General features: G+C 59.8%; 1 protein-coding gene across 1 annotated transcript; it reads right to left on the reverse strand.

Annotated features, from left to right (window-relative positions):
- Positions 1-202: 202 nt before the first annotated feature.
- On the reverse strand, positions 203-21,351 carry EVPL (envoplakin). Its single transcript, XM_063599415.1, has 22 exons — positions 20,469-21,351; positions 17,414-17,513; positions 16,893-17,047; positions 16,616-16,742; positions 15,736-15,861; positions 15,512-15,550; positions 15,190-15,351; positions 14,997-15,104; positions 14,789-14,884; positions 12,887-13,012; positions 12,273-12,419; positions 11,805-11,959; positions 11,520-11,617; positions 11,098-11,270; positions 8,797-8,975; positions 8,574-8,712; positions 8,263-8,456; positions 7,773-7,923; positions 5,354-5,437; positions 5,120-5,230; positions 4,924-5,016; positions 203-3,900 (listed from the first exon to the last, which is right to left on the reverse strand). Exons 1-22 carry the CDS (start codon positions 20,564-20,566, stop codon positions 460-462), a joined length of 6,102 nt encoding a protein of 2,033 aa, XP_063455485.1. The 5' UTR covers positions 20,567-21,351; the 3' UTR covers positions 203-459.
- Positions 21,352-22,703: the final 1,352 nt, after the last annotated feature.

A 22,703-nucleotide genomic window follows, 5' to 3' on the forward strand; every position in this document is an offset into this window, starting at 1 on the left:
ACCATAATCTCTTTCCATGACCTGCCACCGCATCCCTGCCCCGCACTCAAGGAGGCACAGCCCTCCGAGGATGCCTGTTTCCCAGGCAGGCGAATTGAGCACGTCCGCCCAGGCAAGGACTTGAGCAACGCTGTCCTTGCACTCATCCCCCAGACACATGGGTCCTGCACTCTCAAATGTGAATGAATGGGACACCACATGGCACGGGGAAACAGAATTCGTTTATTGGGATCACTGGGTGGAGGTGGAGGAAGAACTGAGTGGCTGCTGTCCTGGTCTGGGGATGGATCAGGCACCAAGGTTAGGGGAGGGAGCCCATCACCATGTTAGTAAAATAATAAAACAGTGGTTGGACAGAGGGAAGACCCACTGCCTGGGATGAGGCTGCTGTGAGGCAAGAGGTGTACGTATCCTACCTGGCCCAACACACGCACTTCCCCACTGGCTGCTTGGCCCGTGTCAGCGAAGGGAGCGCGGGATGGTGGGGGAGGTGGAGCGGTAGCAGCGGTACCCCTCCAGTGCCGCTGGCAGGAGCAGCAGGCCGCTCAGGGGGTCTTTGCGGCAGCGGCCCATGGCCTCCTTGTAGCTCAGCCGTTCCTTGGAGATGGGGTCTGTCAAATCCTTCTCGTAGCTGGACTCGTCCTGCAGGAGCTGGGCCAGCTCTTCACTGATCATCCCGGAGAGGAGGGCCTGCTGGATGGGGATGCGGCCTGTCCTCTTGGGGTCGATGAGCCCCCCGGTCAGGTGCTGCACCTGCAGGTGTGGGAGCACGCTCTCCCGGGGCATCCAGCCCTTCTGGACGGCCTCGCCCACCGACAGCCTCTTCTTGGTGACGGGGTCCTCGATGCCGGTGAAGGCCTTCTGGGCGTTGAGCAGCCTCTGTGTGGAGGTGTTCTCAATCAGGCCCCTCTCCATTGCCTTGTGCACAGAGTAGCGCTCACGGCTGAGCAGGTCCACGATGCCCCCTGTGGCCGCCTGGGCCTCCAGTAGCTTCTGCCCAGTGATGGGGTCCAGCATGTTCTTGGCTACAGCCGTCTTGATGCTGCACTTGTTGTCTGTGGTTGTGTCATAGATCCCGGCGATAGGGAAGCTGTCATCACCGAGCCCGAGAGAGAAGCTGGGAGAGAAGAAACTGGTGCTCTGCGGGGCCGGGGAGGCGAGCGGGGACTTGGAGATGATAGAGCCGACGGAGAGTGAGGAGCTTGGCTTGGTCTCCCCAGCTACAAGCAGCGCAAACTCGGAGATGGGCAGGTGGCCGTCCTTGTACAGATGGTACTCCTCCTTAGAGATGCGCCGGCAGCGGAGGGCGGCCTCGATGGAGTACTGCTTCCCGCTCTTGCGGTCCAGGAGCACAGACTCCTCCCCACAGGGCCCCGAGGTGGTGACCTCCTCCCAGTCACACTCGAGCTCCTGCAGCTGCAAGTACTGGCCCCTGTCGATGATGCCCCTCTTGTAGGCCTCGTATGGGGACATGTCCTTCCCCGTCTCGGGTTCCAGGATGGAGATCTTGGTGGAAAGGTTGGTCTCTCGCGTCTGGGTCTCCTGGCTGAGCTCCTCCCGGCTCACCTTGGCATGGAGGTCCCGGAGCGTCCGCTCCTTCTCGTAGATCTGGTCCTTCTCGCGGAGGATGGCCGCCTCCAGCCGTGAGAGCTCCTGGCCCCGCTGGGCCGCCTTCTGTCGCTCGCTCTCCGTCTTCTGGCTGAGCAGCTTCGACTCCTCCTGCAGCTGCAGTGTCTGCTGCTGCTTCTGCCTCTCCAGAGCCCGCAGCTCCTGCTGCAGCCGCCCACGCTCCTGGTCGGCCTGGTCCCGGGCCCTCTGCAGCTCGGACTCCTCCCGGGACCAGGTTCTCCCCAGCGTCTCGGCCCGGTCAATGCGCTCCCGCAGGCGCCGTGCCTCCTCCTCCCGGGCCTGCCGGGCCGTGCGCTCCCTGTTGAGCATCTCCCACACGCGGGCCCGCTCATCTTCCAGGACGCGGTCCTTCTGCACCCGGATCACTTCCTTGTAGATGGTCTTCTCCTGCGATTTGGCTTTCTGGAGGACGTCAATCTGGACCTGCAGGTTCTTGCACTCCCGATTCAGCTCGGTTACCTGGGTCTTCTCCTGGTCCAGGTCCCGCCGCAGGGCTTCCGTGGACTTCTCCAGGTCCGGGTCCTTCTCCAGCTTGACCACTTCCTCCATGATGATCTTCTCCTGCACCGTGGGAGGCCGCTTCTCGAGCTCCTGGATCCTCAAGGTCAGCTGCCGCAGCTCCCTCTCCACGGCCAGCTTCTTGCTGCGGTCCTCCTGGAAGCTGAGCAGGCCCTCCTGCTCCTCCACGCCGGCCCGCAGCTGCTGCACCTCAAGCTCTAGCCGGCGCCGCCGGCCCACCTCCTCATCCAGGCTCCCGCTCAGCCGGCTGTGCTCCTCGCGCAGCTTCGGGTCCTTCTGGGTGACCACCACCTCCTGCACCACCACCTTCTCCTCGGGCTTCCTCCTCTCCAGCAGCAGGCGCTTGCTCTGCAGCTCGTACACCGCGTCCTCCGCGGCCCGCCTCTTCTGGGCCGCCTCCCGCACCTCCTGGCGGAGCCGCTCTGCTTCTTTCTCCAGCACCGGGTCCTTCTCGTGGCGCACCACCTCCTTGCTCACCGTCTTGGTCTCCACCTTGGCCCGCTCGCGCCTCCACTCGTCGCGCTCACCCTGCAGGCGGATGAGATGCTCCTGGGAGCGCCCGTGGCTGTTGACGAGCTCGTTGAGCTGAGCCTTCAGGCGGTCGATCTCACGCAGCACCTCGGGGCTTCTCTCATGCCTCACCACCTCCTGGGTCACCTCCTTGTACTCCACCGTGGGCTTCTGGGCCCGCAGGACCTCCAGGTCGGGCAGCAGCTTCTCCACCTCCTTCTCCACACCGCTCCTCTTGCCCGCCATCTCCTGCAGCTTGGCCTTGAGCCGAGTGATCTCCTGCTCTGTCTCCGGATCCACCCGGAAGATCTCGTGGACGCGCTCCTGGAGCTGCACTTTGGGCCTCTGCTTCTCCACCACGCTGTACTTGCTGTGCAGGTCGCTCAGCTCCCTGGCCAGCGTCGCGTTCTTGGTCCTCTCCTCCTCGAGGAGGCTCCTCAGCCTGGAGGACTCCTGGAGGAGCCCTGGGTCCTGCTCCACCTTCTTCACCTCCTTCACGATGACCTTGGGCTCCACCAAGCTGATAGCCCGCTCCAGGTCTTGGATGCGAGCCTGTAGCTTGGCCACAGCCTCCTCCGCCTGCTTCCTCCGCGCAGCATCCTCCTCCATCTGCAGCCTCAGAGCCTGGGCTGCCTTGACCATTTCCAGATTCTTCTCCACCTTGACCACCTCTTTCACCACGACCTTCTCCTTCACGTCCACCTCCCTCTTCTCAAGGGCCAGTAGCTCCTTCTTCAGCCCTTCCAGCCGGGCCGAGATGACGGCATCCTCCCCGCGGAGCTGCTGGATCTGGATCCTGAGCTGGGCCGCCTGGCTGTCCAGGCCGGGGTCCCTCTCCACCTGGGTGACCTCCTTGGTCAGCAGATGAGGCTGCATGGTCTTCCTCTTGCTTTCCAGCTGCACGACCTTCTGGGCTGCCACTTCCAGGTCTGCCTGCAGGCCAGCCCGCCGCTTGCCCTCCTCCTCCACCTGGGCCTTCACCCTGGACAGGCTGCCCTCCAGCTGGGGGTCCCGGTAGAACTCTACCACTTCCTTCTCCTCCAGCCTCTCCAAGGGCCGCTGGGTCCTCAGCTGCAGCAGTTGGCTCCTCTGCGCCTCCAGCTCATGCTGCACCCGGGCCACCCGCTTCCTCTCCTCTTCCAGCTGGGCCTTCAGGGCCTCTGACTCTCTCCCAGCTTGGGCAGAGCTCTCGGAGCCCTGCTTTGCATCATGGGTCCTTCGGATGTCCTCACTGAGCTCCTTCTGCAGAGAGGAAGAAGGGTAGAGCACGGGGTGGGCGGTGGAGATAGGAGCTCCATGTTTTTCCTGAGATGAAAGACCCCTCCCTGTTTCCTGAGACTCCCCAGTGGGTCCTCAGAGGTGGAGCTGAAGACCTAAGATGCTTGGATATAGGATTTTGAGAAGACCCAGTCAATGCAATGATTTTAGGACCCAAGGCAGTGTGCAGGCCTGGTTTGCATTAGAAAGCGCAAATAAGGGCCAGGTGCGATGGCTGATGCCTTTAATCCCAACACTTTGGGAGGCCAAGGTGGGCGGATCACCTGAGGTCAGGAGTTCGAGACCAGCCTGATCAACATAGTGAAACCCCATCTCTACTAAAAATCCAAAAAATTAGCTGGGCGTGGTGACGCATGCCTGTAATCCCAGTTACTCAGGAGGCCGAGGCAGGAGAATCGCTTGAACCAGGGAGGCGGAGGTTGCAGTGAGCTGAGATTGTGCCACTGCACTCCAGCCTTGGTGATAGAGCGAGACTCCGTCTCAAAAAAAAAAAAAAAAGTGCAAACAGGACAGGTTCTCCCTGTCCCTCCAGAACCTCTCCCTTTTCCCCTTCCATCCAGGGACCCTGACTGTGGCCGAGGGTAACAGAAAAGCTGGCAAGTCACCAGGAGTCCTGGAGAAGTTCTGGCTTGAGGGTGTGTAGGCCGAAGGTGGAGAGCCAGGTGGCTGAGGGTGAAGCTCTAGGGGATTTTCTCTGCTCTCTGGGGTTAGAGGTCTTGTCCCACTGGAGGATGCCCAGTGGCCATGAATGCCATCTCCAGGGCCTAACCCTGGGATGGACACCAGCCTGTAAGAGCTGCTGGAGAGAAAACTGGGTGGCCAGAATCCGCTCCCCTCTCCAGCAGCCAGAGCTGCCCAGGGGCTGCAGGCAGGAGGGAGAGGAGAAAGGGAGACTACCAGGGTGACAGCCTGGCATTTTGGGAATGGAGTGGGCATTCCTGGTTATTCCTGGCTATTGTGGGAAAGCTGTAGGTGTTGTCTGTGTACCTTCTCCAGCATTTTTCTAGCAAACTCCAGCTGCTGGAGCAGCTGCTGCTGTGCTGCTGCAACCTCAGTATAGGCCTTTGCAAGGTTCTTCTCCTGGAGAGGGCAGAGGGAGAGGGGAAGGGCAGAGTCAGCTCCTGCCTTGGAGCCTACAGAGCTGGTGTCAAGGTCCACTGAGCCCCGCCAGGTCCCATCTCACCTGGGCTTGGATGCTGTCCTGCAGGGGAGCCACTCGGGGTCTCTTGGGGGCTGACACTGCCAGGGTGGGCTCCAAAGAGCAGCGGTAGGTGTCTGCCTGGAGCTCATAGTCCTGAGCAGGGAGGAAAGGACAGCAGGCTGGCAGCCAGTGGGGGAGGCTGGGTGTGGGGGATAGGGCTGGAAGAGGGACAAGGGTGATGCATGGAGAGGGGCAAGCTGAAGGCAAGCTGCTTACCTGGAGCGCTGCCTGCAGGGCCTGGGAGAGGCGGGATGCTGTGGCCCTGTCCCGCTCTCGGCTCTGGATCTCCTGCATCAGCCTCTGCCAGGGAAGAACCCAGAGTCAGGAGGCCAGGAAATGCCAATCACCCAGACTCTCCTCTAGCCAGGGCCTCCAGGGCCACAGTCAGGCAGAGCTGCCTCCCAGGGACAAGAAAGGGCAGGGAGGGAGACCTGGGCCAAACTCCCTCCTTTCCCTGACATCATTCTCTCTGCTTTTCCTCCTTCCTCTCCGAGGCACCTTGGCAGAATCCCTTTCTTTCCTTTTTTTTTTTTTTTTTTGAGACCGAGTCTCGCTCTGTCACCCAGGTTGGAGTGCGTGATCTCGGCTCACAGAAGCCTCCTGGGTTCAAGCGATTTTCATGCCTCAGCTTCCTGAGTAGTTGGGATGACAGGTGCCTGCCACCATGCCAGGCTAATTTTTATATTTTTAGTAGAGATGGGGTTTCGCCATGTTGGCCAGGCTGGTCTCGAACTCCTGACCTCAGGTGATCCGCCAGCCTCGGCCTCCCAAAGTGCTGGGATTACAGGAATGAGCCACCTTTCTTTGGCCTTGTGCCCCTCAGAGTTCCGTTCTAGCACAGGAGTATCTGTGAGCATCACCTGGGGCCTGTGGGAGGCAGGCAGGCATGCGGGGCCCACCTGCACATCAGATCCAGCAGGTCCGGGTGGCCCTGAGAATTCATATTTCTTTTTCTCTTTTTTTTTTTTTTTTGAGACGGAGTCTCGCTCTGTCGCCCAGGCTGGAGTGCAGTGGCACTATCTGGGCTCACTGCAAGCTCCGCCTCCTGGATTCACACCATACTCCTGCCTCAGCCTCTCAAGTAGCTGGGACTACAGGCACCCACCACCGTGCCCGGCTAATTTTTTGTATTTTTAGTAGAGACGGGGTTTCACCGTGTTAGCCAGGATGGTCTCGATCTCCTGACCTCGTGATCTGCCCGCCTCGGCCTCCCAAAGTGCTGGGATTACAGGCGTGAGCCACCGCGCCCAGCCTGAGAATTCATATTTCTGACAAGTCCCCAGGTGATGCTGCTACAGCTCATCCAGAACCACGGCTCCAATTGGAAAGTTCTCAACACGGGATGCCCACTTTTATTCACCTGGGAACTTAATATACTGATACTCTGACCACAATAATCCAACTTATTTGGTCTGGGGAGGGGTCCTGGCCTGGGGATGTTTTAAAAGCTCTCTGGGAGATTCTAGTTTGCAGCCAGGGCTGAGAATCTCTGTCCCAGGCCCCCTTCCCAATTTCACCTCCCTACTCTCTCCCCAGATATTCTCATTTTCCGGCAGTCCCAGACCCATCTTTGCTCTCACGAGCTCCTAGGGGAACCCCCAGCCCCAGTTCCCTCCCATATGCCTACGTCCACCTCCCCACTGCCCTCGGCTGTCCTGGCCACCTCATTTCAGCATGACCCAGCCGGCCCCATTCCTCTCCCCAAATATGCTCTGTTCCCTGTGTTCCCGCCTCAAGTGGAGGTGCCCCCTCTTCCCAGTTGTCCCCAACAGAACCCTGGGCATCACCGGGCCCCGTCCATCTCACTCACTGTCCCCTTCAAGCAGTCACCAAGTCCACCTAATTCTGCCATCTCCATCTCAGATCTGCCCACCTCGCCCTGTGCCATGGTCCCTTCCCCGGCCAGGCCACCACTCTCTCTCCGCTGGATTTCCACCCTGGCTCCTCGTGGGCCTCCGTGTCTTCATTCCCACCCTCTTAGTCATTTTCTACTCGGCAGCCAGAGCCAGCTTCTAAACACTGGCTTGGAAGCATCCCCTCCCCAGCAGCTTCTGGGGGCTGCAGGAGAGAGTGCAGCCTGGATCCCATGCCGGAAGGGCCTGTGTGGTCTGCCCATCTGGTCGCCCTCACCCCTGAGTCCCCCTCCTTTCCCCTGACTGCCATGCCCTCTGCATGGGACATTTCATCCCTCCCGCTGCTACACTTGCTTCCTCCCACACCACCGATCCTGACCCGCAGGGGTGTCCAGCCTGGGGGCACCCACAGCACTCCGGCTTCTCCCACCAATGCTTGTCGGCATCACAGACCTCCCCCACCAGACTGGGAGCTGCCAGGGTGCAGGGTTGTACCCCAGTAAACACACTGCCTGGTACATGGCAGGGGCTTGATGAGTATGAGGAAGTGGCCGGAACCCTCAGGGCTCTGTGGCCTGAGCTTGTAAATCCCACTGCCCCAGTCGGGCCAGACAGAGATGGGCTGGCCCCGTCTGTGGGCAAAGAGGAGCATTTCAGCTGGAGGCCAGGGAAGGGGCCCAAGGCCTCCGTGGCCTGGGCTTTGAAGCCCCTTAGAGCGCTTCTGAGCTTTGGCCACTAGGGGGCCACATGGGCACAGGCAGCTGTCCCTGCCCCAGCCTCACCTTCTGCGCCTGCAACTTGTAGGCGATCTGGCTGGGGCCGTCGCTGGGCCGCACATGGCTGCGGGGCAGGTGCTCCAGCCAGGAGCTCAGGTTATCCTTGCAGTTCTTGAACTGCTGGTAGGTGAGGGCGGCATCCTGCACCACCTTCTCCCTGCAGGAGGACGAGGCCCAGAACAGAGATAAGACCTGCCCTCTGGGGACAGGGGCAGGTGCACAGGGAGGCTGATGGGAGCCTCCTCCTGGGGGCAGGTCAGGAGGCCCGAGTGGCCTGCTGTGCAGATCCCCACTCCCTGACCCTGGGAATTCAGAGATGGGACAGTCTCTACCAGGCACCACCCTGGGAGGTAAGTGCTGTTGTTATCCCATTTTAGAGATGAGGAAACAGCTTCAGAGACGTGAAGTCACTAGCCCAGGATCACACAGCTTGTAGACAGCAATGCCTGGCTCTGCACCAGCCCACACCCTGTGCCCCGAGGACCCAGTCGCTCACCGCAGGTCCAGCTGGTCCCCTACGGCGTGGTAGCGGTCGGTGAGGGCTCGCACCTGGCGCTGCTGGCGAGGCAGGTCTTGGCAGAACTCCTGGAAGTTGTTCTGCAGCGCAGCGCATGCGTGCTCCGAGGCCTTCAGCGCGCGGTGTAGCCGCAGCACGCAGGTCTGCTGTTCCAGCAGCTCCCTCCGCTGGCGCTGCAGGAGGAGGGGACGCAGCCGTGCACCCTCGTGGCTGGGGAGACGCCGTGTCCACCCACCCGCCCCTGAATGCTGGGTTCCCCTGCCACCAGGAGGCCCCGGCTGGTCCCTTACCTGCAGCTCGCTGACCCTCTCCTGCAGAGCCCCCGGTTCAGCAGGGATGGGGGCCTCCTGCACCAGGGTGGCCTCGAAGCCTCGGATGACCCTGTCCGCATCCTGGATCTGCCGCTCCAGACCCAGGGCAGCCTTGGCTCTGCCGCAGAGAAGGCAAGGCTCAGACACTCCCTGGGCCACACTCTGCTGCCCTGCGTGGCTGCCCTGTCCCCAGAGCACTCACTTCTCCCCGTAGAGGCTGCACAGAACCTGCACGTCACTGAACTTGTTCTTCACGCTGTTGAGGGCTACGGGCAGCTGCAGGGCAGCGGGGCCCACGGGCCGCGTGGACAGAAACGCCTCGCACTCCTTCTGGGCTGTCTCCTTCTCCGTTCCCAGGCTCTGCAGGCGCTGGGCTGTGCCCTAAAGAGGGGCGGGGTCAGGGATCTCTGGGCAGGTGGGTTCCGCCAGACTCTTCTACCAGGATACCCTAACTCTGCGCCCATGGAGGCAGTAGAGTGTGGTGGGTACATGCTTGGGCTCAGGCCAGAGAACTGCGTTCAGTCCTGGCGCCACTCGTACCTCTGTGGATGACCTGGGGCAGAGCAAACTGTCTGACCCTCAGTCTCCTCATCTACAAAATGACTGATAGGAGGGGCCAGGCGCAGTGGCTCACACCTGTAATCCTAGCACTTTGGGAGGCCAAGGCGGGTGGGTTGCTTGAGGTCAGGAGATCGAGACCAGCCTGGCCAACATGGCGAAACCCTGTCTCTACTAAAAATACAAAAATTAGCCGGCCGTAGCAGCGCGCACCTGTAATCCCAGCTACCCAGGAGGCTGAGGCAGGAGAATTGCTTGAACCCCAGGAGGTGGCGGTTGCAGCAAGCTGAGATCACGCCGCTGCACTCCAGCCTGGCAGACAAGAGCAAGACTCCATCTCAAAAAAATAAAATAAATAAAAAAGAATGATTGATGGGAGGATGACACAAGAGCCTGTGTCTTGAGCTCAGCAGTGAGCGCCAGGCACAGTTACCTACAGTCATCTTCATGTCACTGTCCTGCTCACAAGACCATCAGGTCCCCCGGCCCTGTCGCTCCAGCCAAAGCCCTGGCTCTGCCCACTAGGGACTGTTGCCCTCATTCTTTCATCAGTTATTCACTCATCTGCCTGGTCCATCACCGAGCAGTGCTGACTCTGCACCAGGCACCACCCACCACCCAGTCTAACTGGGCTTCTCCTGGACCCCAACACCGCTGATGTGGCAGATGCTATGACTTCAAAACCTAAGGACCCAGCTTCTTGGGAGGTGAAGACAGGGGGATTGTTTGAGACCAGGAGGTTGAGGCTACAGTGAGCCTTGATCATGCCACTGGCCCTCCAGCCTGGGCAACAAAGCAAGACCCCGTCTCAAAATAATAATAATATGGCCAAGTGCAGTAGCTCATGCCTGTAATCCTAGCACTTTGGGAGGCCAACGCAGGAGGGCTGCTTGAGCTCAGGAGTTTGAGACCAGCCTGGGCAACATGGCAAAACCCCATCTCTCCCAAAAAAATTAGCTGGGCTCAGTGTTGCACCTGTGGTCCCAACTACTCGGGAGGCTGAGGTGGGAGGATCACTCAAGCCTGGGAGGTGGAGGTTGCAGTGAGCTGAGATTATACCATTGCACACCACTGCACTCCAGCCTGGGTGACAAAGTGAGACCCCATCTCATAAAACAAAAAACAGACCAGGTGCAGTGGCTCACGCCTGTAATTCCAGCACTCTGGGAGGCCGAGATGGGTGGATCAGTTAAGGTCAGGAGTTCGACATCAGCCTGGCCAACATGGTGAAACCCCGTCTCTACTAAAAATACAAAAATTAGTTGGGCATGGTGGTGTGTGCCTGTAATCCCAGCTACTCCGGAGGTTGAGGCAGGAGAATTGCTTGAACCTGGGAGGCAGAAGTTGCAGTGAGCCGAGATCGTGCCACTGCACTCCAGCCTGGGTGATGCAGAGAGACTTTGTCTCAAGAAAAGAAAAGAAACTGGTTTGGAAGGATAACCCAGACTGCGGCCTGGTGTGGGTTTCACTCTGAGCACTTTTGGGAGTGTTGAGTCCACGTGGTAGAGAGCTTGCTGTTCTTGGGTAAGGAGTTTACACAATGCTGCAACCTCCCCAGGTAGGCTCCCCCTTGCAGCCAGGGGACATCTCTTCCTAAGATTCTCCAGGCTTCCTTGCTATTTCAGGAACTTCACCAGAATACCTCCTGGGGTGTTGACATTGGGCCCTACTGGAACCTTCCTGAGTGATCAGGCGAGCTGGGCATTATTACATCTGCTTCAGGGATGAGGAAACCAAGGCCCAGAGAGTTATGTAGTCCAAGATCCCGGAGCTGGTCAGTGGAGAAGCCAGGAGGGGAACCAGCTTGTCTGAGCCCGGGTCTGTCCACACCCTTCTCCACCTCCGTCCCAGCCACTGCTCCTGCACTTGCCTCACCTCCCTCAAGTGTGAGCACCAGGGCCGGGCCGCTTCTCATCCCAGCCGCCCCTTCCCGCTGCTCACCCACCTCGTGGCTGTGGATGCGGCCCTCCAGGTCCTCCAGGGGTGTGGTGCGGCTCAGCGGGGCCCGCGCCCAGGCCAGCACCTGCCTCTCTATCTGTCCCAGGTCTCCATCCAGCCGGGTCATCTGTGTCAGGAGTTTCTGGGCCTGTGGGTTGGCTGGGTCCGAGCCAGATGGAGCTGGGGGCAGAGGTGCTGGTGAGGGCCCAGGGCCTATCTCCAGACTGCCAGATAGGTGCCCCCACCAGGTGCCCACAGAGGGTCCTGTCGGGGTAGGGTGGAGGGGATGGGCAGGGCCACCCCAGAGATGAAATCCCCAGAGTGATGGTCCCTAACCCAAGGCGACCCCTGCCCATCACAGACCAGTCGGAAGTCGGAATCTACTCCTTCTAGCCCCACAGCCACCTCTCCCCGGGCCACCCTGGGTACCCTGCTGCCTGGGCCGAAGAGACTCCACAGCACTGGCCTTCAGGCGGCTCTGGACTGTGGCCAATTTCTGCTTCAGGGCCTGCAGCTCTGAGGCCAGCCTAGAACGAAGAGGAGATTGAAGAAAGAGGTCCCCACTCTGCCTCTCTCCCTCCCCAGCCCCAGTAGACGCAGCTTCAAGTGAAGGCCAGCCTTTTAGCAGGGGTCTGTTGGGCCATGGGCTTGGACAATGCAGGGCCGGCCTGCTCTGCCCACAGCCTGCCCCTGAGTATCCCTACACAGACCTACCGGGAGGCCCTGGCCACAGCATCAGGGTCTGGTGCTGGGATGCAGAAGCAGGCGGCGGGAGCACGCTTGGTCTCCCCACCAGGGCCCTGCACGACCCAGGTGTGCGGGTCAGTGTTATCTACCAGCTTATACCGCTCACCCCGCAGCAGCTGCACCTGGGGGCACAGAAAGGGAGCAGCTCCTGAGGGCTCAGGGGCAGGGGGCCAAGGCCAGGGCAGAGTAGGGGCTGGGGTCAGAGACAAATGGGGACAGCAGCTGGAACAGGGACAAGAGTAGGGTGGGAGGTGCTGGGGTAGAAAAGAGGCAGGACAGGACTTGGAGAGAGGAGGGTCTGGGTCAAGGGAAGGAGTAGGGCAAAAGTGGGTGCAGGAGACACCTGGGGATGGAGCAGGGATGGGCTTGGGCAGGGGCAGGGGATGGGTTGGGTGGGGCTGGATGGTGGCAGGGGTGAGGTGGGGGAGTTCGCACTTCTCCTGAGTCCCAGTCGCAGATGCTGTCCACGTGCAGGGGCTGCTGAGGTGGGTTTCTTCGCTGTGGCAGAGGGGGCACATCCTGGCTTCGCCGCTGCAGGTCCCCAGTGGCCCTCTCGGTGATGGCCAGCCGTTTTTCCTCTGCCTGCCGGGGGCCCAGGCAGTGGGGGACTCAGGCCAGGCTGCATTGGAGGCTGGCCACACCATACCTGTCCTTCAAAAGGCCTAGAGGCTGGCCTTCATGAAGGCAGGGGTCTCTAAGTCAGCAAAGTAAAAGGAGCCCCTCTCTGGGGGACCTAGGATCCTGGGATCTGCTAGTTGCAGGGAGGGGGATGGCACAGCATCACCCAGGCCACCGAGCAGAAGCTAGACAGGTCTCAGAGCTCTCCCAGGCTGCCCTTGTCCCACTGCAAATGAGGAAACTGACGTCCAGAAGTGGGAGGAGCTTGCTGGTACCTGGCCAGCCTCCTGCTAGAGTAAACCCCCCCGCCAGCACCCAGGCCAGGGCTTGGGATAGGACTAGGTACCAAGGCAGAAGGGGTGAGGCCCAGAAAGATGTACAGGACCAATTCCCAGAAGTGGGGTGCAGACGGCCTGGTGGGGTTGTCTCACCTCCAGCTGTTGCAGCAGCTCTGTGGGGGCGCCAGGGGGGCCCCCAGGTGCAGGGCTGTACTTGGCATCCAAGTTGGAGTTGAGCTTCGCCAGGGTCTGGCTGACTGAGTCGGCCTCTTCCTGGAACTGAGTTCACTGGGTGGTCAAGGGCAGAGCCTGGTGCAACCTGCTGCCCACTGACCCTACAAACCAGCTGAACCTAAGCCAGCTAAAACTAAGCCAGCTAAACACAAAGCAGCTAAACCTAAACCAGCTAAACACAAACCAGCTAAACACAAACCAGATAAATGTGAAACAGCTAAACTAAACCAGTAACCGCTAAGCCAGCTAAACCTAAACCAACTAAACACAAATCAGCTAAACCTAAACCAGAAAAACCTAAGCCAGGTAAACCTAAACCAGCTAAACTTAAACCAGCTAAATCTAAACCAGCTAAACACAAACCACCTAAACCGAAACCAGCTAAACCTAAACCAGCCAAACACAAACCAGATAAACCTAAACCAGCTAAACCTAAACTAGCTAAACACAAACCAGATAAACTTAAACCAGATAAACCTAAACCAGCTAAACCTAAACCAGCTAAGCACAAACCAGTTAAACTTAAACCAGATAAACCTAAACCAGCTAAACTTAAACCAGCTAAACCTAAACTGTCACTCTCCCCTACTCTGGTCGGTCTTTCTTTTTCCTACCCAGGCGGCAGGACCTTTTATCACTGGTGTGCTCTTGCAAATGGGGTCTTATTCGTGCACTGAACTTAATTTTTTTAAGTGGGTCATAAAACACTTGGTCTTCGTCCTTCCTGCACAAATGAAGGGCACCGTCACCTGCCTCCCTCCAGCACCTGAAGTCTTTCTTGCTGGGACAGAGGGTATTGGAGCTGCACTTGTCCCAGCCCCGGAGAAGAAGCTGTGCTTTAAAGAAGCATTCCAGGTGCTTTTACGGAATTTTTGTCAATGTGTGTGATCACAGTCTTGTGGTTCTATAGGAAAATGTATGAAACATTATCTGCCCCCAAATCCCAGTTGCATATTATATCAGGGTTTCTCAACCATTTTTTTTTTATTATTCTCCTAAAGAGCCTTTTAAAAAAATATTTTATTTAATTTCCCCCCACCTCATCCCCATAAAATTTTATTTATTTATTTATTTTGATAGAGATGTATCTATTTGTATAGAGACAGGGTCTCGCTATGTTGCCCAGGCTGGTCTGGAACTACTGGGGTCAAGCAATTCTCCTGGCTCAGCCTCCCAAAGTGCTGGAATTACGGATGTGGGCCACCACACCTGGCCCCCCCGAAATTTTAATACCACAGATATGCTGTATACAGCTTAGGTGCTGTATGTGGATCTGGACTTCATGCATAAAAGGAGTTAAGATATTTTTCTGCCAGTAAGAACCAATTTTCACCCCCCTGGGAACCGCTTCACCCTGTTGAGAATGTGCCCATGCCTTTCTTTCCCTCTGGGACCGAGTGGCAACCACACAGCTCTATTTTATTTTATTTTTGAGGTGGAGTCTCTCTCTGTCACCCAGGCTGGAGTGCAGTGGATCAATCTCGGCCCACTGCAACCTCCGCCTCCTGGGTTCAAGCGATTCTCCTGCCTCAGCCTCCTGAGTAGCTGGGATTACAGGCGCGTGCCACCACATCTGGCTAATTTTGGTATTTTTAGTAGAGACAGGGTTTCACCATGTTGACCAGGCTGATCTCGAACTCCTGACCTCAAGTGATCCACCAGCCTCGGCCTCCCAAAGTGCTGGGATTACAGGTGTGAGCCACGGCGCCCTGCCAGCTCTGTCTAGTTGAGAGGTGCAGTGCCTCTCCTGTGGGCAGGGGTGCTGTGGGACCTCCCGCCCCTGCCGCCCCTGCCGCCCCTGCCGCCTGCCCGAGGGCTCACCCGGCGGTAGTCCTCCACGTGCTGCAGCTGGGTCTCCTGGCAGATACACAGGTTCAGGAAGTTCTGCCACTCCATCTTCAGGGCCTCCTGGTGGGCCTGGGTACGGCAGCATGGAGCCCTCGGACCACGCCCCCCCCCACGTCCGCCCCACCTCCCCCCCTTCCCCGCCCACCACGTCCCTTCTCACTCTCGCCCTGCCCCAGCGCACCTGGATGGACCCCACCGCGGGGTGCCGCAGCTCCACCATGCGCTCGCCGTCGTCCTCCAGCTGGTTCACGCTCTGCTCCTGGCTCAGCAGCTCGTGCTGCTTGAAGTGCTGGGGGCGAGTCGGGTGGGGAGCGGCGGTGAGGACCAGGATGGCCCTGGCCGCCCCCACCTGGCCCCAACCTCTGCCAGCCGACCTCGTACTCCCGCCGCACGCCCGCAGGGTCGGCCATGAGGTCGCTCCAGTCCTGCTGCAGGATGCGGCGCTGCTGCTCAGCCAGGGCGCTCAGCTGCCGCGTGCAGCCCTGGAGGTGCGTGTACAGGCTGCCCAGGCTCTGCCCGCGCCACGACGCCGCCTTCTGTGCTCAGGACCCGCCGCCAGCAGCAGGGTGGGGAGACAGAAAGTGGGGGGCAAAAGGCGCCATTGGGCCGCGCTCAGGAACACTGGCCCCGGGCAGGGTCCGGGCGGCCACCCAGGCCCACCCGCAGCCTCCCTGCCCGACCCTCCCTCCTGCTCACCAGTAGGTCTCGGTATTGGCTCCGGATGGTGGATGCATCCTGCCTCGACCAAGGGGAGAAACAAGCCCGTGAGAGGTGGGGTGCAGGGAGACGGCCCCCTAAGATCTGGGCCAGCCATACCCCACCCACCCCTATCCCCAGGGCCCAGCCGATCTAGCTCCGGCTCTGACTGGAGAAACGGGCTGGGGCTGGCCCCGGATGTGACATCCTCCCGGCTCACCTACCGGCCCCACGAGGCTCCGCAGCTGCTGCCCATAGGCGTCGATCTCCTTCTGCAGGATGTTGTGCTCGGCGATCTGTTGCTCCAGCTCCGCCATGCCCGGCCCGTACTGGCCTGCGCAGACCTGCTTCTGCAGGAGAGCCGGCGGCTCAGTCCCCAAAGAACCGCGGTGGGGAGCCAGAGAACCCCACACGCCTCCCACCCGGAGAAGTGGACTTGGTCATTTGGGCAGAGCGTGGACGAGCCTGGGAGCAGCCTGGGTGCATGCCCTGCAGCTCCCCCAGGGGCGAGGCCATTCTGCAGTGGCCCCTGAGTCCCACTGGTTCCCAGACGCTGGGCTCAGCCTCTTAAGAAGTCTCCAGCTCCATCCTGCCTTGTCTGTGACCCAGCCTCAGTGCTTCCTGCCTGGACACCTCCAGCCAAGCTCTAGGGCCCTCAGAATGCCCTGCTCCAGCCGGGCCCTTCCCCACTGTCCCTCTATTGTCATGATGACACCCCTTCTGTGTGGCATCAAAGCACAACTCCTCAACCAGGGATCAGAATGTCCCATGACCTGGCTCTGCCCACCTGCCCAGAAATCCCCACTTCCCGTCGAAGCCCAGGCTTCCTCCTGGCAGGAACCTTTGCTCCTTCTTTCTGGAATTGTCCTCTCCTCACTACTTCACCCTGGCCCAACTGAGCCCTCTCACCCCTCTGAGGTCTCTTCATGTACCTCCTCCTGCAGGAAGTCTTCCCTGACTGCACTGTCTGCTCTGCTGTCTCTCTGCCCAGACCCCTGAGCCACCCCTACACCCTGACTATTCAAGCCTACAGTCAGGCCCTGGATTAAATGCAGTTCCGTATCGCCCTCTGATCACACTGGGGTGTGACTTTGAGCTCCTGACCTGTTTCTGCTCCAGCACGCGTGCCCAGTCGACCCTGGGTCCCACATCGGGGGGCAGCACCATCTTCTCGTACAGGGCACGGTACTCCGCACACTCCTGGGTCACCCGCTCGTGCAGCTGCTTGATGCTGTCAAGAAGGTGGCCGGCAGGTCAGGGCTGGACCTGGGTCTTCCCCAGGGACCCCCAGCCCTGCCGCAGCCCCACTCACTCCTTCTCAATCTCCTCAGCCTGCGGGTGCTTGAGCCGCCGGGCCCAGCCCTGCCGCAGCCCCACTCACTCCTTCTCAATCTCCTCAGCCTGCGGGTGCTTGAGCCGCCGGGCCTTGTCCATGTCCAGGAAGAGGTCCTTGAGCAGCACCTCGGCCTCCTTCAGGCTGCGGCCCGTCTCCTGCTGGTGCTGCAGGGCCTGGCTCTGCTCACTGTTCAGCCGGTCCTGTGGGCAGGGGATGGGCAGACTGGCCAGGGCCCAGAGCCCCCACACCCCTGCTGCCCATCACTGTGGGCCTGAGCCCCAACTTTGGGACCCCAGCTATGCTAGCCAACCTCAAGGCCCACGCCAGGCACAGGGTCAGGCCCAGGGCGTCCGTGGGGCAGGTGACAAGGACACAGGGGAGCCCAGAAAAGAAGGAAGCTGAGCCCTCTCTCCCACCATGTGTTAGGGGATGGGCGGTGCAGGACAAAGGTCATCTGTCCCATCTTCACCATCACCAAGGGGCACTCAGGGAGTGCCAGGCCTGATGATGGGCCTCCCATGCCACCCAGCCTGTCCACGCCCTGCCAACTGCTGCCGGGGCCTCACCTGCTGCAGCCTCTTCTGCGTCTCCAGGATGTCCCGCTCCACCTGGTCGGCGTTGGCTTGCATGCGGGAGATGAGAAGGGCCAGCTCCTGGGTGGCAGCCCTGGTGTGTGGAGGGGACAGCGGGTAGCTCGGTGGAAGAGGCCCCTCTGTGTCCCATCCAGGTGGCATCCCCTGCCCTCCCTCCACCCCATCCTGCCCCCACAGCCTAGCTCACTGCCCTGACTTTGGGGTCTCTCTCTGCAGAAGGCTCTGTGAGCTAGTCCTGGTTGGGGGTGTTAGCACTGCCCCGCCACATGACGGGTCAAAAGATGAGGGTCTCAGGTCTGTGTGGTGCTGGGGGGGCAGGCGGCCTCGGTGTTCCAGCCTTAGCCAGCTGTGCTGGCAGTGAGTTCCTGACCCCACCCAGCTACCTGCCACTTCCCTCCCCGAGCCAGTGAATCACCGGCTCAGCCACTAGCACCTGAGCCAGCCTGGCTGGGCCCTGGGAGGGGTAGTTGGGCTGGCTGGGGCAGGGAGGCAGCAGCATGTCCCCCACCCCCACCTCCTCGGACTCCAGCCCTGTGTTCCCCTATACCTCCTCCACCCCAGGGAGCCTTGCCAGAGTGCTGGCTTCAGTAGCCATCTAGAGGAGCCTCACACTGTCAGAGCCGGGGAGGGGGGGCAGGCGCAAGAGACTGCTGGGCACCCTAACGTTCTCCAGAGTTGAGGGTTCAAAGCCCAGATTGGGCTCTGACTTGCTCTGAGTCACATGGTCAGGGGCGGAGGGGAAACCTTGCTTCCACCCCCCAGGGCTTTTTCTGTGCATTCGCCCTGCAGCCTCCATAGAGCACCTGCTGTGTGCATGCACTCACTCTGCGGAGGTCACGAGGTCAAGCAGACCTAAAAGATGGCAGATTGGTCCAAGCCTTATGAGCACAGTGCCTTATGGGGGATCATTATCCTGGGGCAGGAGAAGCCTTGAACTGGGTCAAAGGATGGGCCCCCCCCAGGCAAAGGGACAGTGCTGGTGAAGGCACAGCAGTCTGGAAGAACTCTGTGGCCAAGACAGCCTGGTTTCATCTTTCTCCATCAGAAAGATGATGGACTTGACCTTGGGCAAGTTACTCAACCTCTCTGTGCCTGAGGTTCCTCACTTGTAAAGCGGGATTTTAATAAAAATATCTATGCCTGAGGGCTATTGTGAGCATTAATTGAATTTATCCGTCTGAAACGTCCAGTGCAGGCCTGGTGCAGGGTCGGCACCCAGCACGTGTTAGTTTTTATCCCACTAGAGGGCTAGTGCCTTGAAGGCAGGGGTCTGTTGGTTCTGTCTACAGCGACATCTCCAGTGCCTAGAACAGTCCTGGCATACAGTAAGTGCTCAGTAAGTTCATGTCAAACGAGTGGATCGCACGTGAGGGGAGAGCCAACAGGGCCCTGAGGACGGAGCTGCCCCAGGCCAGGAGCGCACTGCTGGGGAGCCTGCCTGGACAGTGGGAGCTGCAGGTGCTGGGCCCTGGGCGCCCCTCCTCAGGTCCCACCTCCTGGGATGGCTGCTCCCACCGGGAGCTGCACACTCCACCCTGGGTGGGGCTCAGGTGCCCCAGGGAGGACAGGTCACTCAGCGAGAGTGTTAGTTGAGAGTCTTAACCACTGTCTTTCCCGTCCGCCCAGACACCCAGCCTCGGTGTCTGTTGGTGCCTTGATCCCTATCGGGGTAATGGGCACCCCCACTCCCACACCAGCCTTTCATCCCTGAGCTCATCCCGACACCCTGGACCCAGGCGGGCTGCCGCCTCCTCTGCAGACGAGCTGAAGCCAGTGAGTGGGAAGAACACCGCCCAATCCATCCACAGAGAGCTGAGGCTGGGCCCCAGAGAGCCGTGTGGTCCAAGGGAGGCCCAGTGCCCCCTGCACCACACCCACTGGAAAAGGAAGCCCCAGCTCTATTTTGTTTTAACAGACAGGATCTTGCTCTGTCACCCAGGCTAGAGGGCAGTGGAGTGATCACGGCTCACTGCAGCCTCGACTTCCCGGGCTCAAGTGATCCTCTCACCTCAGCCTCCCAAGTAGCTCTGACTACAGGCATGCGCCACTACATCCAGATAATTTTTGTATATTTTTTGTAGAGACGGGATTTCATCATGTTGCCCAGGCTGGTCTCGAACTCCCGGGCTCAAGTGATCTACCCGCCTTGGCCTCCCAAAGTTGTAGGATTGCAGGCGTGAGGTATTGCGCCAGGATTTTTTTTTTTTTTTTTTTTTTTTTAAGACAGAGTCTCAGTCTGTCACCCAGGCGGGAGCGCAGGGGTGTGATCATGGCTCACTGCAGCCTCAAACTCCTGGGCTCAAGCAATAGGCACGAGCCACCATGCCTGGCTATTTTTTATTTTTATTTTTTTACAGAAACAAGATCTCCCTATGTTGCCCAGGCTGGTCTCGAGCTCCTGGGCTCAAGGAATCCTCTCGCATTGGCCTCCTGAAGTTCGGGGATTATAGGTGTGAGCCACGGCACCCGGCCATGAACCCCTCCCTAACTCTTCAATACAACAAGGCCCTGGGTGAGAACTCTGGGGAGGGCTGTGGCTTGGGCAGGAGGCAGCACAGCCCCTGCATCCCCACCCCAGGGATCCCACCCCGCCCCCTCAGTCCTCATGCCCTGTACCCAGGCTCCAGGGGTCATCCCAGCCAAGTAGAGCCTTGGGGCAGAGCTGCAGTCAGGCAGCCAGGCTCTCCTGTCTCCCAGCCTCTGGCAGAGGAGGGCCTCAGTGCAGGCTCCTGTCCAGCACTTCTCCCGCGAAGCAGCCTCAATCCGTGGCCCTCAGGCCCCCTTAGAGGATGTAGGGAGCCCCAGGTCATCCCCTGCCTCCTGCCAGGGCTGAAGTTCGGCCTGGGCCTGCGGCTCCCAAGGCAGGGAGAGAGTCCATCCCTGGGCCCTTTGGCCTCAGGACACCAAATGCCAGCACGGGGCTGGTCCTGGGTTCTGGGCCGCCGCCACCGCCAGGTGGCTCAAGGACCTGGGCCTGGCACCACCCCCACCCCAGTTCCCCGGCTCCCCATCCCCCAGTCCCACTTACCGGCTGTGCTTGCTGGGGGAGCCTTTGGGGGACCCCTTGGCGGGGGAGCCCTTGGGGGACCCCTTCCCCTGGGAGCCTTTGCTCAGCCCCTTGAACATGGTCGTAAAGGCAAGTGCTGGCTCAGGCTGGGCTTGGCTGGCGAAAGACGGCAGGAGGGCAGGTGGGAGGCAGCGGGCGTCCTCACTGGCTGGTCAGCTAAGTCTGGCGAGGTGGGGCGGCTGGGCACTGGGGAAGGGAGTTTCTGGGAGGCCCCTCCTTGCAGGTGAGGCAGCGGGCGGGCGGCCGGGTCCCAGGCCTGACGCGCATGCACCCACAACGGCCACACTCATGCCTCCTCCTGCACAACCAGTCTGGGAGGAAAGGGCACAGCCCTGAGGGCGGGGCCGAGCCTGCCCGACTCCCACAGAAGGTTTGGACTTGTTACACCCACATGCCCAGGGGAGCGCAGCGGCGATCACACCCAGATAGGGAAGGAGTTGGGCCAGGATAGACAGGGCTGGAGACAGACGTGCACATGCAGGCGCAGGCTCAGCGGAGAGGCCCCAGCCCCGGAGCTCAGGATTAATAAACACCTCCAGCCAGCTCAGAGGACCTGCTGCCAGGCAGGCCCCCACCCACAGCTCTCAATCCCCCAGGAGAGGAAGGGGTGTCCTGCCAGCCCAGGGCCTGACTCTCTGTTCTCCACTGACATGATGGGGCAGTCAGGGAACGTTCACTCCAGACAACTGGCACAAGGTCCATTTTTTTTTTTAAGAGACAAAGTCTGGGTCTGTCACCCAGGCTGGAGTGCAATGGCATGATCTCGGCTCACTGCAACCTCTGCCTCCCGGGTTCAAGCGATTCTCCTGCCTCAGCCTCCTGAGTAGCTGGGATTACAGGTGCCCGTCACCACGCCCAGAAAATTTTTGTATTTTTAGCAGAGAAGGGGCTTCACCATGTTGGCCAGGCTGGTCTCGAACTCCTGACCTCAAGTGATCCACCCGCCTCGGCCTCCCAAAATGCTGGGATCACAGGCATGAGCCACCATGCCTGGCCTCATTTTATAAAGTGTGCACAGTGCAGCAGCACCAGGGCTGGCTTCAGGCGCCACTAAGCCTGGGCTCTGGCTGAGGCCCGGGAGCCTGATGCACTTGGCTTTTCCTACCTGCCTCTTCCCCCACCCAGAAATGGCCCCTGGTGGCTTTTATGAAGTCAGATTGAGTGGCAGACAATGATGCCAGCTTATTGGTCTTTTCCTCACACTGGGTACCAGGGCTGCTGCCTTTTCCTTCTGTGGTGGCCCTGAGCGTCTTCAAGAAAGAGGCAATGGCAACCCCCCTTTCCAGGTGCTCATTTCACTGGCCCAGCGTAACAGGCCCCTTCTGCGGAGGTGGCGTCGCTTTCCAGGTCATTCCTGAAACCCCCGTGGTGTTAGTGGAAGGAGGGCTTGAGGGGGAGCCAGGGGATGGAACAGGCTGACTGGGTGACATCACCTGGACATCCTGGCAGGCCTCGCTGAGGACAAAGCACAGCCTGGCAGGAGAGAAAGGTCCCAGCAGACGGGGGAGACCAGGGACCGACGCCTGATACTGGCCTCAGGCCCCCATGGGATAGAAAAGTCCTGCGCCCTTTTTGGCTGAATTTCATGGGAAGCCCCTGAACTCGGCCGTGGAGAGAGGATGCAGGAGACCCCCATTCCTAGAGGTGGAGGAGCTGACAGGGGCAGTGGGGGTGGGGAGGGCAGTGGCAGCCCCTGACAGCAATGAGGAAACAAAGTGGTCTCCAGTGTCCTCGGCTCCCAGCCCGTGTCTTGAGTGAGATGGCACCAGGGATGACTGGCCACTCAGCCTCTGCCCCAGCCTGCTCCCACTTTATTCTTGGTGACACTTGTCTTCTAGCCACTCATTGCACGCCTGCAATCAGTTGTCTTCAGAAAGGAGCCGTTTGTGTGAATGACTACGGGGTCCAACGCCAGCCTCACCCCTGGCCTCCCTGACTCACCTTTTTCTTTTCTTTCTTTCTTTCTTTTTTTTTTTTTTGAGACTGAGTCTCGCTCTGTCTCCCAGGCTGGAGTGCAGTGGCGAGATCTCGGCTCACTGCAACCCCTGCCTCCCAGGTTCAAGCGATTGTCCTGTCTCAGCCTCCTGAGTCGCTGGGATTACAGGCGCCCACCAGCATGCCCGACTAATTTTTTGTATCTTTAGTAGAGACGGGGTTTCACCATGTTGGCCAGGCTGGTCTCGAACTCCTGACCTC

The sequence above is a fragment of the Pan paniscus genome, chromosome 19 (genome assembly GCF_029289425.2).
Source record: "Pan paniscus chromosome 19, NHGRI_mPanPan1-v2.0_pri, whole genome shotgun sequence".
NCBI classification, from domain to species: Eukaryota; Metazoa; Chordata; class Mammalia; order Primates; family Hominidae; genus Pan; species Pan paniscus.

Bases quoted from the DNA above. Each gene is read 5' to 3' on its own strand.
- EVPL (XM_063599415.1), bottom strand. From the start codon at position 20,566: ATGTTCAAGGGGCTGAGCAAAGGCTCCCAGGGGAAGGGGTCCCCCAAG. The intron at 16,743-16,892 runs GTGAGTGGGGCT...CCTTCTTGACAG, and splicing joins GCTGAGGAGATTGAGAAGGA to CATCAAGCAGCTGCACGAGC. The intron at 7,924-8,262 runs GTGAGCGACTGG...GTCCTCCTGCAG, and splicing joins GGGGACCAGCTGGACCTGCG to GGAGAAGGTGGTGCAGGATG.